The sequence below is a fragment of the Indicator indicator genome, assembly GCF_027791375.1.
Source record: "Indicator indicator isolate 239-I01 chromosome Z unlocalized genomic scaffold, UM_Iind_1.1 iindZ_random_scaffold_50, whole genome shotgun sequence".
Lineage (NCBI taxonomy): Eukaryota > Metazoa > Chordata > Aves > Piciformes > Indicatoridae > Indicator > Indicator indicator.
Window position 1 is genome coordinate 425433 of NW_026539140.1, and position 22310 is coordinate 447742.

At 37.9% G+C, this 22310-nt stretch overlaps 1 protein-coding gene across 1 annotated transcript in view; it reads right to left on the reverse strand.

Annotated features, from left to right (window-relative positions):
* The window catches only part of CNTNAP3 (contactin associated protein family member 3), a 330271-nt gene extending 309886 nt beyond the window's left edge, over positions 1-20385 (reverse strand). Inside the window, exon 1 of the mRNA XM_054398343.1 lies at positions 20295-20385. Coding sequence (XP_054254318.1) covers positions 20295-20379 — 85 coding nt within the window. The 5' untranslated portion in view covers positions 20380-20385. The remainder of the gene's footprint in view (positions 1-20294) is intronic.
* Between the last annotated feature and the right edge of the window lie 1925 nt (positions 20386-22310).

Below are 22310 nucleotides of genomic sequence, written 5' to 3' on the forward strand. Positions count from 1 at the left end.
CTTTAATTTGGATTGCCAACAAGTCTGACATCCTGGTTGAGTATGTTATAGACCACCCAACCAGAAAGAAGAGGTTGATTTTTTGTTCTTTAAGCAGCTGGAGACTGCCCCAAGATCGCTTGCCCTTGTTCTTTGTGGGTGACTTTAACCTGCCAGACATCTGCTGAGAATTTAACACTGCAGAGAAGAGGCAGCCTAGAAGGTTCCTGGAGTGTATGGAGGATAGCTTCTTATCCCAGCTGTTATGTGAGCCTACTGGGGATGCAGCCCTGCTTAACTTGCTGTTTCCAAATAGAGAAGGGTTGGTGGCAGATGTGGTGATCGGAGGCTGCCTGGGGTCCAGTGATCATGAAATAACAAAGTTTTCAATATACAGTGAAATAAGGAGGGGCATCAACAAAACTTCCACAATGGACTTCTGAAGGACAGACTTTGGCTTACTCAAGGAACTAACTCAGACAGTTCCTTGAGAAGCAGCCCTTAAAAACAAAGGAGTCCAGGAGGGCTGAACCTACTTCAAGAAAGAACTCTTGAAGGCACAGGAACAGGATGTCCCAATGTGCCAGAAGACGAGCCGACGAGGGAGACAGCCAGACTGGATGGGCAAGGAGCTTCTAAAGGAATTAAGGGAAAAAAAAGAGGGTGCATCACCTTTGGAAAAAAAGGGGAAGTATCCCAGAAAGATTTTCAGGACATTGTTAGGTGTTGTAGGAAAAAAATTAGAGAGGCAAAAGCCCATTTGGAACTTAGACTGGTCACTGCTGCAAAGGAGAATAAAAAGTATTTCTATAAATATACTAACAGCAAAAGAAGGGGCAAGGACAACCTCCATTCTTTATTGAATGCAGAGGGGAATATAGTAACAAAAGATGAGGAGAAGGCAGAGGTACTTAACACCTTTGCCTCAATCTTCAATAATGGGACAGGTTGTCTTCATGCAGCTGGCCTCCTGAACTGGTAGATGGAGCCAAGGACCAGTATAGTCCCCTTGTAATCCAGAGGAAGCAGTAAGGGACCTGCTGAGCCACTTGTATCCTCACAAGTCCATGGGACCAGATGGGATCCATTCTAGGCTGCTGAGAGAGCTGGCAGATGAGCTGGCCTGAAAAAGCTGGCAGCTTGTGACTTGGACAGATTCACTCTGAAATGGTTCAAGAACTAGCTGGAGAGCTGAGCCCAGAGAGTGTTGGTGAATGGTGCCACTTCCATTTGGTGGCCAGTCACTAGTGGTGTCCCTCAGTGTGATGGTTTGAAACTGTCTTTTTAATTTTTCCTTGCAAAGTTCAGAGCAGAGAAAGTGAAAGAATGTAAATAAGTCATTATTGGGTGTAAGAAAGCAAAATAACGATTGTTCTAAACACTTCCATTGGATAGATAGAAATGTTTAAGAACTATTACCCAAAACAAAGTAGGCATTCGGCACATTCTGCGTTCGGCAGTGGGGGCAGTTGCTGGGCTGTCTGGCTGCTGTTTCTTCTTCTCTTCTGGCTGAAGATAACACGTACTGACCTTGGCAGCTAAGTTAACAACTTTCTGCTTAACTAACTCTGCTTCACTGTCCAGGGGGGTCTGGGGGGGAAGCTCCTGGGAGAGGGAGGCCCCTTTGGGAGGGTCCCCTTAGGGGGAAGCAAAGGGAGCTTGGTTGTGCTTTTCTGTTAATTGTATATATTTGTAAGTGTTGTGAATTTTGTATATTTGTACATATTCATTGCATTTCATCTGCTTATAAATACAGCCTTCATTTGCTTCCAGACTGAGCTAGCCTGGTTATTGTTGGTGGGGGGGGGGGGGGAATTTCAGCTCACACCGACACACCCAGGGATCAGTGTTGTGCCCCATCCTGTTCAATATCTTTATTGATGATCTGGATGAGGGGGTTGAGCCCATCATCAGTAAATTTGCAGATGACACCAAGTCAGGAGCAGGTGTCATTCTGTTGGAGGGTAGGAGCGCCCTGCAGAGGGACCTTGACAAGCTGGATGGGTGGACAGAAGCCAATGGGATGAGATTTAACAAGACTATGTATAGGGTTCTTTGCTTTGGCCACAACAACCCCCTGCAGCGCTACAAGCTGGGGACAGAGTGGCTGGAGAGTGGCCAGGCAGAAAGAGACCTGGGGGTACTGGTGGATAGTAGGCTGAACATGAGCCAGCAATGTGCCAGGCGGCCAGGAGAGCCAATGGCATCCTGGCCTTTATCAGGAATAGTGTAGTCAGCAGGTCAAGGGAGGTTATTCTGCCCCTGTACTCAGCCCTGGTCAGGCCACACCTTGAGTGCTATGTCCAGTTCTGGGCTCCTCAGTTCAAGAGAGATGTTGAGGTACTGGAACATGTCCAGAGAAGGGCAATGAAGCTGGTGAGTGGGATGGAACACATGCCCTGTGAGGACAGGCTGATGGAGCTGGGGTTGTTTAGCCTGGAGAAGAAGAGGCTGAGGGGTGACCTCATTGCTGTCTACAACTATCTGAAGGGAAGTTGTAGTCAGATGGGGGTTGGTCTCTTGTCCCAAGCAACCAATAGCAGAATGAGGGTACACAGTCTCAAGTTGTGCCAGGGGAGGCATAGGCTGAATATTAGGAGGAAGTTCTTCACAGAGAGAGTGATTGCCCATTGGGATGGGCTGCCCAGGGAGGTGGTGGAGTCGCCGTCCTGGAGATGTTCAAGAAAAGACTGGATGAAGCACTTAGTGCCATGGTCTAGTTGATTGGATAGGGCTGGGTGGTGGGTTGGACTGGATTATCTTGGAGGTCTCTACCAACCTGGCTGATTCTATGATTCTATGAATCTAATAAAGAGAACACCAGATGCCACTAGGAGTCAGAAGAAAGATCAGCTTTCCTAACTGTCATGATTGTTTACTTCCTCTTTTGACATAAACCAGTCTTTTCACTAAAAAGAAAAATGGCTTTAGAGTTTCAGTGATGTGACATAAAAGAACTATGAAATCATGAAAATGGTTACTAACAAAAGAGAAGAGCGCATTAAAATGAAGCTTTCTGTCATGTGGAAATGTATCACCTCTTACTGTTGTGAGGTCTGTGATGGTTTGAAACTCTCTAATTTTTCTTTGCAAAGTTCAAGCAGAGAAAGTGAAAGAGTGTCAATAAGTCACTATTGGGTGTAAGAAAGCAAAATACTGATTGTTCTAAACACTTCCATTGGATAGATAGAAATGTTTAAGAACTACTACTCAAAACAGAGTGGGGAGTCTGCATTCTGCAGTTGGGGCAGCTTGCTGGCTGTTTGGCTGCTGCTTCTTCTCTTCTGCCTGAAGATAACACACTGACCTTGGCGAGCTAAGTTAACAACTTTTCTGCTTTAGCTAACTCTGCTTTCTGCCAGGGGAGTCTGGGGGGGAGGCCCCTGGGAGAGAGACCCCTTGGGAAAGGTCTCCTTTGGGGAGAAGCAAAGGGAGCTTGGTTGTGCTTTTTTGTTGATTGTATATATTTGTAAATGTTGTGAATTTTGTATATTTGTACATATTCATTGCATTTCATCATAGATTGTAGATTCTGCTTTGTAAATACAGCTTTCATTTGCTTCCAGACTGAACTAGCCTGGTTATTGTTGGGGGGGGGGGGTAATTTCAGCTTGCACTGACACAAGGTCAAAGCATAATAACTATGAATGGGGCATTAAAAAACCAAACAAAACAAAACAAACAAAAAAAACTCAAACTAAAATAACAACATAAAAGCAAAACCAAACCAAAACAGAACAAACCAAACCAACCAAAAACAAACAAAGAAAAAAAATTCCAAAACAAAAACAAACAAAAAAACCCCACAGAAATATTTGTGCAGGATGTTCTGCATTTGTGTTTTTCCTCTGAATGTGTATAATAACACTGAAACAATCAAAAGAAGAACAACAGATATTTTATTATCCCTATTGTGGTGAATAATGCTTATGTCCCAAATAGTGCCAGGACATGTCGCTACATGTTTAGCTTGAATCCCCTCTTCCCTCTCCCTTCTGGAGAGGAGGGGGGAAGTCTTGGCACCACCGAGTCTAGGTAAACAACCTCCCTGGGCCCGTTGTGATAAACAAAGTTCAGGCAACATGCTCGTGCTTGCTTTGTTCAAGGTGTATGCTCATACTACATTTGGTAGAACATAATTTCATTCGTTGATTATTCTGTTTACAAAAGATGCTCACTGGACCAGTGTTCATGTGGCAAATTTTAAATAGGCGTTGTTTTGATAAACATGTGCTCCATGCTTGTACCTGTGCCTGTTCCCATGTGCGTGCCCATATTTACCTTGTGCCCTGCATTGCTGAAGGGTCCACTTTTACCGGGACTCTTACCGGCATGTCTGAGTGCATTGCTGTGGATTGCCACCATTGCCCGACTGACCACTGTGCGAGGGAACTGATCACGAAGTGAGGGAACCATGGTAACCTGCGTGCCCCACCCATCCCAGACTGCTACAACTCCCCAGGAGTGGGGACATCCCTTTGGCAGGACTGGCAGCTCCCTGGCTTATCCCCACAGATCGTGGAAGAAGCTGCCCCAGGTTCACAGACAAGCCATTTTGCTGCATCCCTGGCGACAAGGCTTTTCCCCTGGTGCAGGAATCTCTTCTCATGCAGCACACTCCGTGAACTGAGTTGCAAAAGCCTCCGAGGCTCACTGGAAAACTACCAGGACCTTGTCGTTCTGGGAGAAGCAGCAACCACGCAGCACAGTGCCACATGGTTGGCACCATTTTTTCAATTTCTTTACTACAGCACATCCATGCCATAATTCCTGGAATACAAATGCAGTATCAAGGATAGATCTCGCAAAGTTCTTTAGTTCGGGAGTAAGCCAAATATTTTCTTCATAGAGTTTCTGTTGAGGTTTGTGCCAAACCACCTGTTTGTGGGCTTGCCGGTCCCCGACAAGCACTCCCCCCCCCCCCCGCTCTCTCTACCTCTTTGCGAATTGGTTTCGCTTTCTAAACTTCCCCTCAAGCTGTTCAAAGCAGCCATATATATACATTCTGCAGAACTGCTTCTTCCAACTGAATACTAGGACCTGTAAATATCGACTGTAAATAACTTGTACCATAGTGTGTAAATAAATAAATTATAAAATCTCTATAAATATCTCTGCCGTTCATTTCTCAGTGGGAATTTATATTTGATATCACTTATACAAGTTCTGCATTGACATCTGCAATCGTGTCCTGTGTTAAACTCACATATGCAATTACCCATGAGCATCAATAGGAAAACCACATAAAAATTGAGTGCAAAATAAAGGTCAAAGAGAACTCTGTAGTGTGAAGCACATTAAAAAGATGCAAATATATGCTAAATAATTTCATTAAAATAAATTAAGAATTCATGATTTATCACTCAAAAAACTACAACACAGCACCTGCAGGCCATAATTATTTACACTGAGATTTGCAAGTACACAGTTACAGGTGCATTGATGCTATGCAAAAGAAAATTTAGCTCACGAGAATTAAATCATACCAAGCTCTTTCTTATTTTTCTTTTTTTTCCTGCCTTTTTTTCACACAGATTTTGTGTAATAAGGTCAGAAACAACCTAACAATCAATTCTCAAATAAAAAACCAAAAATTTATGAGAAGATGCACATGCTCTCTGAGACTCAGAACAAGGAAAAAAAGAGGAAATATATTCAAAAGACCCTGCTGTTTTACAGGTACTGACACCAGCTAGGTCTGTGCTAAAGCGCGTTCAACAGCCAGGGCTGGAAGCCCAGAACATGACTCGTACTTAAAATCCTTGAGAGCTGCATGTATATTGTTCATGCCTTCTCTAAGATAACTCATTACATTTCTATTCTCTGTTCCACCATTACAAAGATTAGATCATTAAAAAAATCTCTGCAAATATTTCATTTTATGCAATTGTTTGAGTACTGGAGTTTATGATACTAAAGGTTTATGATACTAAAAGACAATAAAAACTACATGAATTAACAACACTGTACAGAGAGACTGTTGACATGTGCAAACAACCTTTGTGAGAAAAACCATTTGCTAGTACAGGAGATCATGTGTTACAAATAGGTTATCTGCAGTGAACGTTTTAAGTGACTATTAAGTTTCCCCTTTTTTTAATTGCCTTAAGTATTCCAGTACATACAAGACTTTCAAGGTTGAAGGATATATCTCCATCTATTCCCATCACTATGAGAAATCCATGTATCTCAGCAACAGTAACTCAAGGTAAAGAGTAGAGTAGTCAAGGCCAGTATTGGCAGCCAAATCATGTGTCAGAAACAGAGATAATCCCAACTCTTGGAGAGCTTGCCAGGAAAAAAAATGAAGCCACAGTAAAAGAAACAACCTGGCATCTGAATTTCTGACGCTTGCAAAAGGGAATGGAAGGAGTTTGCAAAATAGTATGCCACTGACAGAACAATGGATCTGTAAATCTTTGTTTTGATTAATCATGTAACATTATTTCACTCTGAAGAAAATTTTGCCCTTCAAAAAAACCATAAAACTGAGTCAATTAAAAACCAAACAAAACCAAAGAAAAACCCCAGTGCTGAAAATATTTGGTTTATGGACATTTTCTGTACATTATGAAAGCATAAATATTTCCAAGTAAATTAATGAAAAATTTGGGCCAGGCATCATTCTTTACTTAATGTTTTTTTTCAGAGGACTTTTTTCAGAAAACATTTTAGATATCTGTGTTTTTCCCATGATCAAAAAGCAGTATTATAAGACAGTCTGTTAGAAATACTATTTTAACATATAAGCGACAAAATCAGAATTTATAAGTATAATTAAAAATTAAAAAAAAAAAACAAAAACCAACAACAAAAGACCAATGAAAAAGCTACACCAGTGCAAAAGGAATAAAGGGGAAATTCAAATTGTAACTGCTCAGCCATGGTAAATTTGTGACTGAGAAATGATCTGTCATGGAGGTCAAGATGGAGCAAGTGCAGAAGGGGTTCAACAGATTGGCAGAAATAATGTGAGATATAGAATGATTCCTTGTTGTCTTGTAGCCATTGCAATACCAGCACACCCTTTGGGGGTACATTTAGGCAGTGGGAACTGACCCAAAGGCACACTATGAGAACCTATGCAGCCATTCACAGTATTGATAGTGTATATAAGGCATCTTTGCAGTCTCCTTTCAGAACCAGTTATTGCGGTAGCATTCTGATTGATGCACTGTTCATTAATTACTCTTTTTTTAATATTTAAGTACAAATGTCTTCAATTCACCTCAAGAGGTATGATAACAATTTCCTAACAGTAATTTAACTAGTAGAAGAATGTTTGCTATTTTAAAGAATATTTGATTTTCTTGGCAATCTTTTATTTAGCGATTGAAAATAAATCTCTATTCAGTCTGAAGGAATAGCAAAATTTCCTTCATCATGAGCCCACTTATTAATCCAGACAGTACTCTATGATCTGGCATATGATTTCTCAGTGATGACAAAGATTCACTAGAAGAAAAATTACAATGAATATATTTAATTAGAAAAAATATTAATAGATAATGACACTAACTTTCAAGTGCTTTTAGACAAGTATTAAAGAATACTATGAAACAGACCACTGTTTATGTTCCAAGGGGGCAACACACTGAGTGGCTACCATCCACTGCCATTTAGCTTGTCATAGAATCATACAACCTAGAACTGTTTCAGTTGGAAAAGACCTTTAAGATCACTGGGTCTAACTATTACCTAATTCTACCAAGTGTGGTGCTAAACAGTGTTTTAATGAAAGACTATATTTTAAGAAATATTCAGTGTTTTACAATATTCTATTTGGGAAAAAAAAGAAAGTTTCACTAAATAGTACCTGTCTATCACTGAAAAAGTGGTTTTAGCATGGTTTTAGCTGTGAGGTTCCAAAGTCAGAGGAAATCCTTCTTCACAACTGCTTTCTTCTTCATTTTTCTCTCTACTGGCAAGTGGCAGGATAGGAAGAAAAGAATCATAGGATCACTTTGTAAATCATCATGAGCCTGGTCTTTCAAGTTTAAGATTATTTTGTGTTATATTTATCTAATTTGAATGACTGAGAAAAAAAAGACATATCCAACTTGAGATGTTGTTTTCCAAATGCAGTTCTACATTGATTAAAGCCAAGAAAATAGTATAAATAATTAAATGCACGTGAAATCAGTAAATCGTAACACCTCTGCTACTAACAAAATATAGGTGTGAAAGATGAATCTCTCGTGACAACGAATGTTTAAAGCATTCAACAAGGTATGGATATGAATAACTAAATAATCGTAAGAGCAAGCATTTCCTAAATAAGCATTTGTGATCCATAATACTAGTAGTTTACTGATACCAGATCACTGGTAGATTTATGAATTATGAGTTTCAGTCTACAGTATCTAAGTATGCACACCCATGCACTGAAACTTGGCATAATTTGATACCACTCAACATACATTTTCAGTACCTGCAGCAGTATCTTAGAAACCTATACATCAAGATGTTACAAAAATATATTGTAAACATCTAAACAGAAAATACACTCTTCAGTAACTCCATCACACACACTTTTCTAGAGGTGACAGTTAGATCATAGAATTCTCAGTTAGAATTTCTCAATCTGTTCTTACGTAGTCACTGAAGTGACAGAAGGAAGAAAACAATCCTTTAATATGGCAGATTCTGCACACACCAGTTCCCTCTGAGGACATGACACGAGATGGTGAAAAAGGCTTACTTTCTACTGCAGTATTCTAGAGATAACAGAGATCAAGTTCACCATAAGTGTGAGTCTGTCCCTTACTCACTGCTTAAAATTTGGGACAACCTGAGTGGATATCAATCACAGTGAGCTACAGCAAGCTAGCAAATAGAAGCAAACAATTTGCAAAGGGTTCAAAAAATAACAAGCCTTCATTGGAGACAGCACAGAAATGTGCATATTGCTAATTACACATCAATCATCCTTTTTCTCAGTTACTGTCTCTTAAATTCTTTGTTTTCTTCTCCAAGGTGAATGAGTCAAGATTCAGTAAGCATAGCTATGTAGGATAGGAATTATCTATTAAATAATCACAGTTAACAAAAGTCAAAATAAGTTTACAGTTGAGTACAGATGACAGTTTTTGAGTCCTCGTGGATGAAAGATCATGCACCCTCCTTGTGGGATGCTTACGCTTCTTCCAAGATTGGGCATAATTCTAGCCACTTGCTTTCCAGTTGGTTAAAGGTATTACCAAGGTTGACTAGTGGCCAAATCCAAGCCTCGAGCATTTTATAAATATTACCCCAAATTGTAAACAAGTTAGTCTTTGCTCTTCACTTAAGCTCCTTGCTACTAAGATCTTTTACGCTGTTCTGCTCCATGCATGTGCTCTGCCCTCGTGCATGTTCTGCCATCTGCAGTCTGGAGAGACGCCAGCAACCCGGAAGTGCCATCGTGCCTCAGTTTGCCTGGAAGCCCACAAAGAGTCCATTACAAGCTGCTCTGCAACTATAGCCAGCTCCGTGTCGTATCCCAGTTCAGTCAGTAGGAAAAAGCTGTCACCATGTCTTAAAGGGACTGAACCCTGCTGGTAAGCTTACCCAGTCGGGAATAGAACTAACCTAAACCATTATGGCAGTTCTAATAGTCTTCTACAGCCACAAAGCTGCAGACCTGCAAGCCAAAGCCTTTGTGTGCCCACTCACAAAGTAGAAATGCATCTGGCCGCAGGAGAGAGGAACCACTGTCACCTGCTACTCCACAGCCCTGTAAGCCAAAGTTAACCTAGGGTGATTCAGAGCATTTTCTGTGGGAAACACCTGTGAGTGCCCCATACAACTTCACAAGGACTGCCTTGTAACCCTAGAAATGGGAAAGCAGTTGCTGCCAAGAGGAACTTGGCAGCACTGGCTCACTTTTGAGCCAAGCCAGGGGAAAGCTGGGCCACTCCATGCCACCTCCCCCACACTCTTCAGCAGCCCCAGGAGGGGAAGTGCTCCCACACAGTGCCCTGCCACATCTGGAAGGGACCGCAGTGTCAAGGGAGCTGCTCAGACCTGTCCAGAGAATCTGCCCATCGGCAGAAGCCTGCACCACGCCCCCAGAGCCGCAGGAGAAGGCTTGCCTCTGCTGTCCAGAAGGGATCGGGAGCCAGCCACAGTATCCATGGTCCCTCCGGGCCCCACCGAGTCCCTTAGCTTTGGCAGCCAACCAGCATAGCAGTAACCAGCTTGGTAAGTGAAACTGTATCTTTTCAGTGTTCACGTGTTTAACACTAGATTTGCTTCTGTTTAAAATCCCCGTGCTTTAGCTCATGTGGTATTGCAACCTATGGTTTATAAGCAGACACCCTGGCTATGCCTGGAGCCATAATTCATGATCAAAATTGATTTAATTCTCTGAAAGGTTCCTGTAAGATTGTATGCCCTGACATACTGTCTCTTTATCTACCTAGTGGCCGCAAGCATCTTGTCGAGTCACCATCTGGTGGCCAAGCACTAGGATCTTCATATAAATAGTGTTCCAAGGTTATTAATATTTTTTATTATTAACAAAAATAATTTTCATAATTAATAAGTTAATAACCTTATTAATTATACCCTTCCAACCCAAACCGTTCCATCATTCTGTGGTGAAAAGTGATCTTCTGTCAAAGAAACATACATTTCTTAATATATACTAAAGACTTCTTTAAGGCAATGTTATGGTTACCCTCATCCTCTCACCTCTGCCTGGGACATCTGTGAGTTTTACACTTATTTATTATTATATGCACTGTAAGTTTGACCCAGCTGAAAAAAAGTGCATCGATAGTCTCTTACAGTAGCAATGGGCCTATCAAATCCAAACAAAGGTTTGGTAGCCATTTCATCTATCACTGAATTACTTCTGTATTTAATTTTACAAAATTATTTCCTTTTTTAATCAGTATGCCACATGCGAAACCCTGTCATAGACATCTTCTTGTGTCAAGCTCATCATTGTCATCCAGATCTTTCAAAAATATTTTAGGAAATGAGATCATGGCTCTGTTTCTTCTGTTTTACAGAGAAAAGCAAACAAACAAACAAACAAAACCCCAAAAAAACAGGCTGAAACCAAGGGTTAGTATTTGCAAATGAGTTTCCCCAAGCTTGAGTTTTTTCTCAGTCTTAATCACTGGGGGACATGTCTAACTAGGTGAAAAAAATCACAGTCTGAGATATACTTTGCTTGAGGACAGGCACGTACCCATTGCAGAGTACAGTGGAGCTTCTCAGTATACTGGCATGGTGAAATTGAAAAACAGCCCTACAAATTCCACATTCAGATTGACAAACCTTGTCAACCGGAGGACAGAGGGACAGAGCTTCACTATCATCAGACACTCCTGAAAGCATTTTATTTTGAAGTGCATTTCACCCTTGAAAATTAAAATAAATCATCTTGATGTTGCTTATTTAAATATTACTATTGTCTCAAGAAAAACAGAGCAGTATTTTTTAACTGCAGGCATATAAATTCCCTAACCACAGAAAACAGCTAAAGTTCTAAATGTCTTTTTTTCCTTGTATTTATTTTTCACTAATTGGGACAAATGAGTAATTCTTATTTGTCACACAGCTCTGTATCTCAGTTCTCAAAACAAGGCAAAATAAAAAGACTAGTAGATAGAAAGGAAACAAAGAGACCAGTTATATTCAAACTATTCAGCATATTACTTGAATGAATATTCACTCATTATTTCTAAAGCTTTTATTCAATATTTATTTAGGCAAAGCTCCCATTGATTTCCCTAGGAGCTTTAGCTGAATAAGGACACCGAGATACAGTGCCACTGATTTGAAAAACAAACAAATAAACAAACAAACAAACAAACAAACAAAAACCCCTTAGTTACTAATGATTTCTTTTATTTCCCCTAAAAAAAAAAAAAAGTAAGTCTTGTTGTGATTACAAAATTGTTGCAAATTTGATTGCTGCATCCTGTCATGGAGGAAAAGAAGCTAGAGAGAGGGCCATGGTTTGCTGGCTCAGAGCAAAGAAGAGCTTCCTATTCTGTATAGCAGTCTGTAACTATCATTAGATTCTCAGCATTGGAAAGGCTTTTAACTAACTGTAAAAGTACCAAGATAATTTCGTTTGGTTTATTACTATTTTATGAAAAGAAATGCTGTAGTATTCTGCTGATTTTGTTCATAATACATTCTCTTTGTCATTTTGTCCCTTCTTTGGAAGAAAAAAAAAAAAAGACTTGTTTTGACAAGATTTGGGTTAAAATTAAGCTTTACTCATGTTTGTTTTTTTGTTTTTTTTTTTTTTTTTTCAAATTGGTGTAAAGATCCGACTTTTAGGTGGGTAAAATGGGTAATTCTATCTTATTGAACTTAATGAAATTTTCATTTTACCAGAACATTGCCTGTGGTCAGATTTTATGGTACATTTCATCCTGTCAGAAGTGAAATGCACCCTCACTGGTAGGACATTTCCACTTTCTCACTTCCTCCTGATATTTCGTCTAGGACTATCAATAAAAATAGCTTCAATGCTCAGACAGTTAAGGAGACCCCATCTACCCAAACACAGAGAAGGAAGTCTCTGGGAGCTTTAACACCAAATGTGAAAGCATAGGGTATAGTGAGTGATTCCTGTACAAGGCAGTTAGTATGACTTGATATTCTTCTAACATTCATTTAGAGTAGGCTATTTTGGTGGAATTGGAAACTACCTCATGTAAGTTTTCGTTTCTGCAAAGCTTACAGCTGACCTACTTAACTAGACTCAGTAATAATCACCATTGAGATAAATGATTCTTCTACACTGCAAATCACCTTATACTTTGCCTGCAATTTTTCCTTCCATCTTCTGCATGATTTCTTCCTATAAGAACTATTTTCTTTTTCTTTCAGATCATTGAAAAGTGCCTTGGCTAGCTCAGAAGCAAGCATCAAAATTTCAGATTTTTAATTTTGGACAGATAAATCTGAATTTTCCTTTCTTAGTAGAGCTATTAGAGTTCCTCATATAAGGCATATTTGCTAATAACTGAAGCAATGAAAATTTAGAAAAAATCTCCCTTCTACAACTCCTATATAGTTATTTCTTATTCGAAATTTCTTGCAGCTTTATATTAGTATTTTCTAATTAATACTGCATAGCAGTAAACATCCTATGATCTCTACCAAAATTCACAATCCCAGAGGAAAAAACAGTGCCTTCTCCCTAAACTCTTACATAATTACAGAATATCTATGATTCCCCGTATCCAGTCTAATGAAATGGAAGATACAGCACAATGCTCCAGACGAAATAAGCAAAGTGATGCAGGCTTCCCATGTGCAACTCAACCTATCTGCAGCAACACATTATGCATGTTGTCCTCTGAAGGTCTTACTGTGTCTGTCTTGTTCAAAATTGCTGCTCTAAACCTTCTCAAACAGTAACTTACTCTGTTCACTCTCCTAGTGAGGTTATTAGTGTACAATGTTTTGAAACCCATTTAACTACATACTTCAGGAGACTTGATTTCTTTTGCTGTTTTCACAGTGACTCTGAACAGGTCAGTCAGATGCAGCTATAAATTATTGATGGCAAATTTAAAACATAATCAGGAAAAAATCCTCATAAAATATTTCTGGGAACAATTAAGGTTTTGAGAAACACTTTATATTTAGCTTTAAAAGTAGACAAATAGATGCCTGAAAAAGAGTAAGATCTTCTTCACCTATCAGCTGAATAAAGAACTATATTATGTAATAGGAATAAATTAAAATATTTCAACATGCAGTTTCTAATCTATTTTTCCCTCAAGAACACATACATAAATACATTATTTGCTAAAAAAAAGTTATTATAGAACCAAATAAGAACTCAGACAAGCAAGAAACAGGAAATAGCTTATTCTTGTATACAACAAAATAATGAGATCCATTTGATAAAAAAAATAATGAGACCCACTACCCAAATGGATAGGCTTCATAATCATATTTTTTCTCTATCCTTAGAGATTTAAAATCCTAGAAGTAGTTTTCTTTACCACTGTATTAAGTATGGTATTTAAATAGTAATTCTGTAGTTACTGATTTTAATCTACTTTAAATCTCAGAAGTTTCCAGGATTTCAATCATTTTTCAAATTATTGCACTGAAAATACACAGTAAGTAGAATATACACTATCATTTTTACTTCCCAGTCCACACTATGTTTTGCTTACTAAAAACTAGCACAGAGATTTGTAATAAACACTGAAAACTGTCTTCCAAAAGCAAAATAATTGGACACCAACCCTTCTCTGCATTTTACAGATTTAATTCAAAGTTATTCTCATGGGCTTCAACTGATGAAAGGAGACATTAATAGCATTCTTTTGACAAACAGTAGTCTGTCATGCTATACTTGCACATATATAAGGCACACACAACATACAAGTAAGCATGATTTAAATACGTAAGAGCAATGCACTGCAGAGTTAAAAATGTAGTTAAATGCAATTAGTCAAACACTAGTGATTGAGCTGCATCATTTCTTACAAACAAATAAGGCAAAACCATATTTGTAATAACATACCATATCTTACATATATTCTACATTATTTTCAAGTTTAGAGAGACTGCTCTTGTTATAATTGCATTTACATAATATATGCTAGTATACTGAGACACATGTATCTCTCATTCAGTTTTAATCTAGAAGTCATGCACGGGCTCTGGCTGCCAAACTCACAAGCTGTAAATTATAAAAGGTATTTAATAATCAGGGACTACCAAATTAGACAACGAACACATTTAACCTTACTTCTTCTTAAGAGTGAAATAACCCAAGCGATTAAACAGCACTTGTAAAATCAATGCTACCACTGAATACTGAGAGGTAAGAGCAAATTTTAACTTTTCACTTCAGAAACATCTTAAATAAAGTTGATGTGTGTTTCCAGAGTCACCAAGACAGATGACTAATTTTAGTATTTGTTATTTCTTTCCCTTGTCTGGTGTGTTTTCAGAAGGTGAACCTTATGAATTGGTGATGAATCTCATTGCCCCCACTGCTCCCATCTCTATTATCACTTTGTTACTCGAGAGCACCAACAAGGAATAAATATATAAAAGTACTGAGAAGCAGTTATAACTTCCCCAGTATAAAAGCTCTAATCCTGTGCAAAACTGTACACTAAACACTCAAACTTGCAGTAACACCAAAGCAGAGACTCATTTTAGGGGAAAAGAATATAAAAATCTGAAAGATGTAATGCTTCTTGAGGGATCAAGTGTTCTATGACTGGTTTGTTTGGAGTGGGGAGGCAGAAGAAGTCAGAAGGAATTTAATATTTTTTTCTTTTTTCCAGCTAAATTTCTAAGAAGCTATAAAATTGTAGTTTTTGAGGTTCTTACAGAGGATGAATCATAGGCAGAATTCTGTCAAATATATGAGATACATTAATCTATGACAAACTGTTGTTTTCTACTGCAGCATACAAATGTTTAGAAAAAAATACTAATCCTGAACACTGTACTTCATAAACAAGGAGAGAAGTGTAGATAATTTTGTGAGACACATTTAATTGGATAGAAAACCTTGTCTTTCTTCTGGACGGGCACAGATGCACAGTTATCTCTACCTATTGTATAAGAAAAACAAACAAACAAAATCCAGTAAGAAATCCAAAACCAAACAAAAATTTTAAAAAAAAATCACAACAAAAAAAATTAAAACAACCAAATCAAAGCAAAGCAACAAAAAACCAAAACCAACCAAACAAAACATACTAAAAAAAACCCACACAAAAATCCCAAAAGACCCCACAAAACCCAGAATGGCCATGACTGCAGAACTATTAAAATGTGAAGAAGCTAGTGTGTACTCTGGACCTACTGATTGGTGCATAACTAAATCACAGTAGACTCTAATACATATGTGCATGTTTTAGCTGATGCCTTGGTGTTAGGTCATAGGCCAGACTTGATGATCTCAGAGGTCTTTTCCAGTCTCAATAATTCTGTGATTCTGTGTAGATGTTATCAGTAGCACTGACAACATAATACATATATAATCTTCTGAATTTTCTTTTATGGTTGATTCTACCCCACTTCGAGAACGTCATTACATATCTGTTGCTATCCACCAATCATGACCAAATTTGTTCCATTCATCCTGCTGACTGAGCCCAGGGACAATATGTTCATCAGAATTTTAAAGCTTAGAACAACGGAATGTAAATTGTTGATTATACTCAGTGTAATCAACCCAAGGTCTTTGCATGAATTGTCAACCTTGAAAGTGTGACAAAAAAAAAATAGACATTTCTATTGATAGTGGTTTAGATTTGATGATACAAGCTTTTGATGCTACCATACTAAAAATATTCATAGTACCCTAGAGATGTCTTTAATGTTTATTCATGTAAATAATTGCCTAGAGATGGCCTGATCTCTGATGTGGCCTCTACTGCTATCTCAGAGCAGAGACAGATAATAATAAACAAAAGATAAATATTTTTGAGTTTAAAGGAAAACTGAAGAAGTTTCCAATTTCTCCTCCACTACGGTTCATATCACCCACATATTAGAAGAATTACATTTTAATTTAAATTGTTTGTCATGAACAGTATTTTAGCATATTTTTAAGGTGATTTCATAGTTGTCAAATAGTCTACTGAGCTGTGAGCTCTAGAGTATGTTTTCTACTGTAGCATCAGTGACAAACCCCTGATATTTAACGACAGTAATAATAATTTTTAAAATTTCTGAATTTAAAGCAATTGCTCTCATTGTAGCAGAAATACTGATAAACACTTCTGTACAACTGGAGAGTTTTAACAAAGAGTAGTATGTTTAAAGAGGTGACAATTTACATGAAAAGTTCCTAATTTGTTCTCTTTACTGTCAAAATTAACCTGAAAAATTTTAGTCACAGTTGAATTGATGTGTGTAGAGATTTTAATCATGTTTTGTGCAGCATTTCAATTTTAGAGTGTTATTTTCAGGGTATTGTTGTTTTGGATTGGTTTGGTTTTTTGGTGTGTGCGTGTGTGTTTTGTTCTCTTTTGTTGGGGTTTTTGTGTTTTGGTTTGTTTTTTTTTTAGTTGGTCCATTGTTTTATGTTTGTATTTTTTATTTTTTTTTAAGTACTACAGATATTAGAATACTAAATTCTGGCAAGTTCTCAAGGCCTGATTTAGTATCTTTCTGAAATACAGTTGTAGAGACATTTCCCAGTGAAATTAAAATGTTTCCTAGCTCAGTGGAAAATAAATTACAGGAGTACTTGCTTTAATCCTTCATTTAAAACTCACATTTGATCTTGTGCAGTTACTTACTCAGGACTGTGCATTTCAAACTTCTTTCAGTTGCTTTGGAACTGCAATTCTTTGGGAGAAAGAAGGCACAGGAAAGCATAAAGCAGCACTACTTTTAGAACTTTTAGAAAGACGAGTTTTCAGCAACAATTATTAGCTCTCTTTGTTGGAAGTGTCATCATTATTTCTCCAGGAGAAACCAAAAATCCCCTACAAACCCCCCAACAATAACAAACCAACCCCCACAAAACGAACAAACAAAAATAAAACAAAACAACAACAAAAATCCCACAACCAACCAACCAAATAAAATTGAAATGAAAATGTAGGAATAAACTTTCATACTCTGGATGATGAAGTCCATCAACTCCTAATAGCTTAAAAACTTAAAAATAATTTTACTCAGAAGAGGAATACTGTGATTCCTTTAGGGCAGAAGTAATTCTGAACACATCAATGTCTGATCCAAGAAATTTTCTTTATACAACTAATTTAGTAACATGAGCATTGACACTTCAAGGTGACATATTAAGGTCTTGGTCTTTTCTTAATGGCAGCTGATCTGAAAAAGGACAAAGTAAAACTTAAATATTCATGACATGATATTAAAGAAAGAACTCTGAAGTGAAAAAGTAATAAAAATTTAGAGGAACAATTAAAAAGCCATTCTATTTGCTTTGATTATTGGCAGACTACCGGAAAATCTAGTCATAAATTTTTTTCAAGAAAACTGAACATTTTCTGATTGTAAACAAATTTGAATACATAAATGTCAGTACTAAACCCATCTACTGAAAAGGATTTCAATTTCTAGTCAACTTCTCAAAAAGAGTGAAGTAAGCTCAAGTGAGTAGAAATAGTTGCTGCATGTATCTAGTGCAAACAGTAATTGCAAAGAACTTTTTCTCCTGTAGTCATTTCATGAAACCTAACATTCCAACTGAATTTATACCTCGATACTTGAGAAAGATACTGTGGTGGGTTGAAACTAAAACCCACCCTAAAACTACCACAAATATTTTTAAAATAAATTCTCCCCTATAAATTTTCACTTCCAAAATAAAATACATATAAAAGGATATTTTTTTTCACAGATTAGAAAATGAAAAGCAATAATATGCATTAGATTGGCCAAGTTATCTTCACATGTTAACACTTATTCATTCTTAATTTGGTAATTTTATTTATTCTTCCTACAATTAGCTTCCTTGCCAGTAGCATGGGAAGAATTCTTACCTGTTCAATTCTGAACAATATTTTGACATCGGAGCTCGGACTTAGTCATGTATAAAAATAATTCACAAATTCTAGCACATATGTGAAATATCTGTTAATTCAGGTCATTCATTTGATACTGTAACTGAGTTTGACTTGGTTTTGAGAAGTATTTGATAAAGCCAGTAGTAAATGTGTTTCATTCCTGATTTGGTTTATTCTTCATATTTTTCTGTTTGTAAGAAGCCTGAGCCTTTTCCTTTAACCCTGCTTCATAAATTGTAAGAGTGACCTCTAGTGCTTTACTACTTTGTTGTGTGATGATGCAAGTCTTTTTTGCTATGCTTTTAACATGCCTCCCTGTAAGCACCTGATTTAGTTTTGTGCACAGTGCCAAATGCTATTAATGTGCAATTCAATTATTGTGGTCTTGTGAAAATGGATGTATTCATAAACTGTACAATGCAGAATGATGAAGAGAAATAAAGCTGTGGCTGGATTGCAGCAGGGTGTTTAACAAGACGAACTTAGTATTCATGTTTAGGTCTACACTATTCACTTGAGTATCAAATGAGATATCATTATTGAATGACAGCACAAGATCATTTTGATGCTACACTGTGAATGTCTGCCTCATGGGAGCATGTCTAGTTTACAAAACATCCATATGCAAAACCCTGGGCTATAAACCCACAGAGCACTTCAAACTTCTCTGCCATTGCTTAAATGTTTCCTGGGAGCTGGAAGGTTATTCTTGAACATGCTTCTTTGCTTTGGCATACACTTTCTTCCTATATATACATTGCCCCTGCCCTACCCATTCCTGTGCTGCACAACCAGTACCTTAACAGGAAGGGGAGAAAATATTCTCAGCTTAGGTTATGATCATCTGACATATATGCAAAATGAAATCCTTCAGCTTGCTTAATCAAATAAAACAAGATGATCTCAGAAATATTACTGAAGGATGAAACCCCTGAAAATTTGTTTCTGGATAAGTTTTCTTATTTCTTCTTAATTTAAAAATAATTCATCTAATTCAACACTGAAAACAGAGATTTTCAAGTATATATCAGATTCACCTTCTATAGACCAGATTATCTTTAAAACTCTAATCACTGTTTATTTTTCAATACCACTCCACTAGACAAAAAGGAATTACTCATTAAAAAAAAAAGGCAAAGAAACAAAACACCCCCCCCCAAAAAAAAAAAAAAACAACAAACCACCAACCAACCGAACACCCCCAACAACAACAAAAAACAACAAACCCAACAACAACAGCAATTCAAAAAACAACAAAAAACTTTCTGCTGGAACTGATAGTTTGCTCTTATTTAGCAAATGCGTGAATAATACTCGGCAAGCAATGAATGCAGAGACCATAAAGTCTTGCTGCCCAAATTTTTCCCTGTTACATATGTGCTGGTCCTGAAGGCACAGTAATGTCCATTAGAGTTAACTGCCAGCTTAATTCAAAATGTGCACATTGGCTTTCAAAAATATAAATTGCTAAAACCTATGCTGAAACAGTACACAACAGAAATCTGCCAGTAATTTCCATGTAAGAGACTATTCCTTGGAAAAGGCTGCACTTACAAGCAGAAAACAAAGATTAAAACGAGGCTGAGCATGCATCTCTTAGTAAATTGCTTTTTTCAGGTACTCTTAGACTGCAACCTACAGTATTCTGTACACAGACTCATGACAAAAATCTGTAGAAGGATTTTAGAATATTTTCACCTAGCACCTTGGTGTCATGATCTCAAATCAATAAACATTTGTCTCAAAAAAACCAGTATCTATTCTAAATGCAAATAAAATATTCCAGAAGTTCTCAAAACAACCTAGATTGAGTTTTAAATCTTGTGAAATACTTACACTTATTGCCTTCTACTGCTGTGTGCCAGTTACGGACAGATAGGAGAAAGATCATTTTCATGAAGATTTCAGTGACAGAATCCATGTTCACATTCACTGAGGCACCGAAAAGGACCGGACTGTTAGTCAACAGCTGTACTTCAGTGCTGCTTCTGCCTCTGCTTCTTACTGCCTCTCTGCTTCTCCCTGCAGTGCTTCCCAGGGACCAGACACCTCAGTCAAAGCACTCTGCCTGTCCTCGCACATGCACACGCATCCACAAATCTGCTTTTCCCTCTAACAAAAGCAGTCTCTGAGGAGCTGCAGCAAGAATCTCTCCTTCAATTTCACAGCATCGCTCAGGGCTGAAATGACGGTTTCCGCCGCACCGCTCGGCGACTGAAGCCTGTACTCGCAGCGCGTCCTGCGCGGACACCCCTTGTGGCGGCAGGTAGGAAATGTGAAGCTTTGACGAGAACCAGACAATAGGACAGAGCAGCCAGCACACCAGCACTGAGACGCCGCCACTTGCTCAGTTCTAGCCCTAGCCTGTTCTTTGTCATCACGTTTTTTGGTTGATTTTCCGTTGTGGGTTTGGTGGTTTGTTTTGGGTTTTTTTTGTTTTGTTTTGTTTTTTTTTTTTTTCTTGGCGAGGGGCGGGTAGCATTAACTGTGCATGCTGCCATTCCTCACCATTTTTCAGCCTGGCAGTTTTTTACACTTTCAGCTATGAAAACATGGCAAGTTCTGCATTTTTGAACGAATGCATTGTGTCTGTAGCAGAGAACCTAAGCTCACAAAGTAGAAAGAGTGGTGTACGTTTTCCTATGTAGGACCAAACGATCGGCTGCCCCTCAGAAATATGTGCCAAGAGTGTCCCTAGTGAGTTTATGCAATTAATACTGACAATGAATAAATACATCTTCAATTCCTATGAGTAAACATTTGTAATATAAACATATGAAAGTGCTGAGCTTTCCCAAAAGCTTTAGTCTCCTGAACCCCCACATACTGCACATTTTTAGTTCTATATTTTGCTAAGAGGAAGCTGCTGTTAAACTGTCTTCATGTGTGTAGTTATGGTATATTGAGAAAGAGCTTCATTTGCTATAGAGTTTCATAGGAATTTTAGGTCATTATACCTAAGCTATATCCTAAAAGTGCTTTTGTAATACAGGTCCAAGCTGCTGTGTACTCTAACTGTAGAAAAGTTGCTGTTCTCAAGTATGAGGTATAACCTGCTCATTAGCAAACTCCTGGCATTAATGAGTGCAAAGGCTGCATTAAAGGACCTCATCAATGGTTTCATCACTGCTGCTTCTGGGTGGTTTCCACTGTACAGACTGTCTTTGTATTTTGGCAGAAAATTACCATGACAGTGAATTACCAAAGGGCATTTCACTGTCAACTGTGAGGAGCTACAAATTCAGCCCAGTGGCTTAAACTTTGTCTTCCTAATTAATATGACTGTTTAGAACCTCAGATTACCACAACTTTCTTCACCCAAAGGATTCTGGTATCTGTGGGTCAGACACTATATAGAATATTGCTGAGTTTTCTTCTTGAATGATGCAGAAATTGTGGGATTTAATGCAAAAGTGTAGAATTCTTCAGTGTTATGAAGAACTGTTGGGCAGAAATGAAATGTGAGTTAAGCCCCAGAAGCTTCTGAACTTTGGTTGCTTATTTAATCAACTTCTTCAGCCTTTCAAGGATGTTCTGATTCAACCAGAGAAGAAAGAGTAAACTGTGTTTTGGTTTCTTGCTATCTCAGACAGACTAATTAAGATTTTACAAAAAATATGTTCAAGACTTAGCCAAAACATCAACCTGCTTAAAGCAGCTTTCAGTTACACTCTTTTTAAAACAGAAAATCAGCATGATTAAGGTTTAATAGGCATATTTCTAAATGACCATACTGGGAAAAAAGGTTTAAGGAAAGTTAAAATCACGTACTGTGCATTCTATCTTCTTCTTCTCCATATCCACTCCTGTTTGTCTGAAAGAAGGCATGAAGGCATGTTATTAAAGATTATG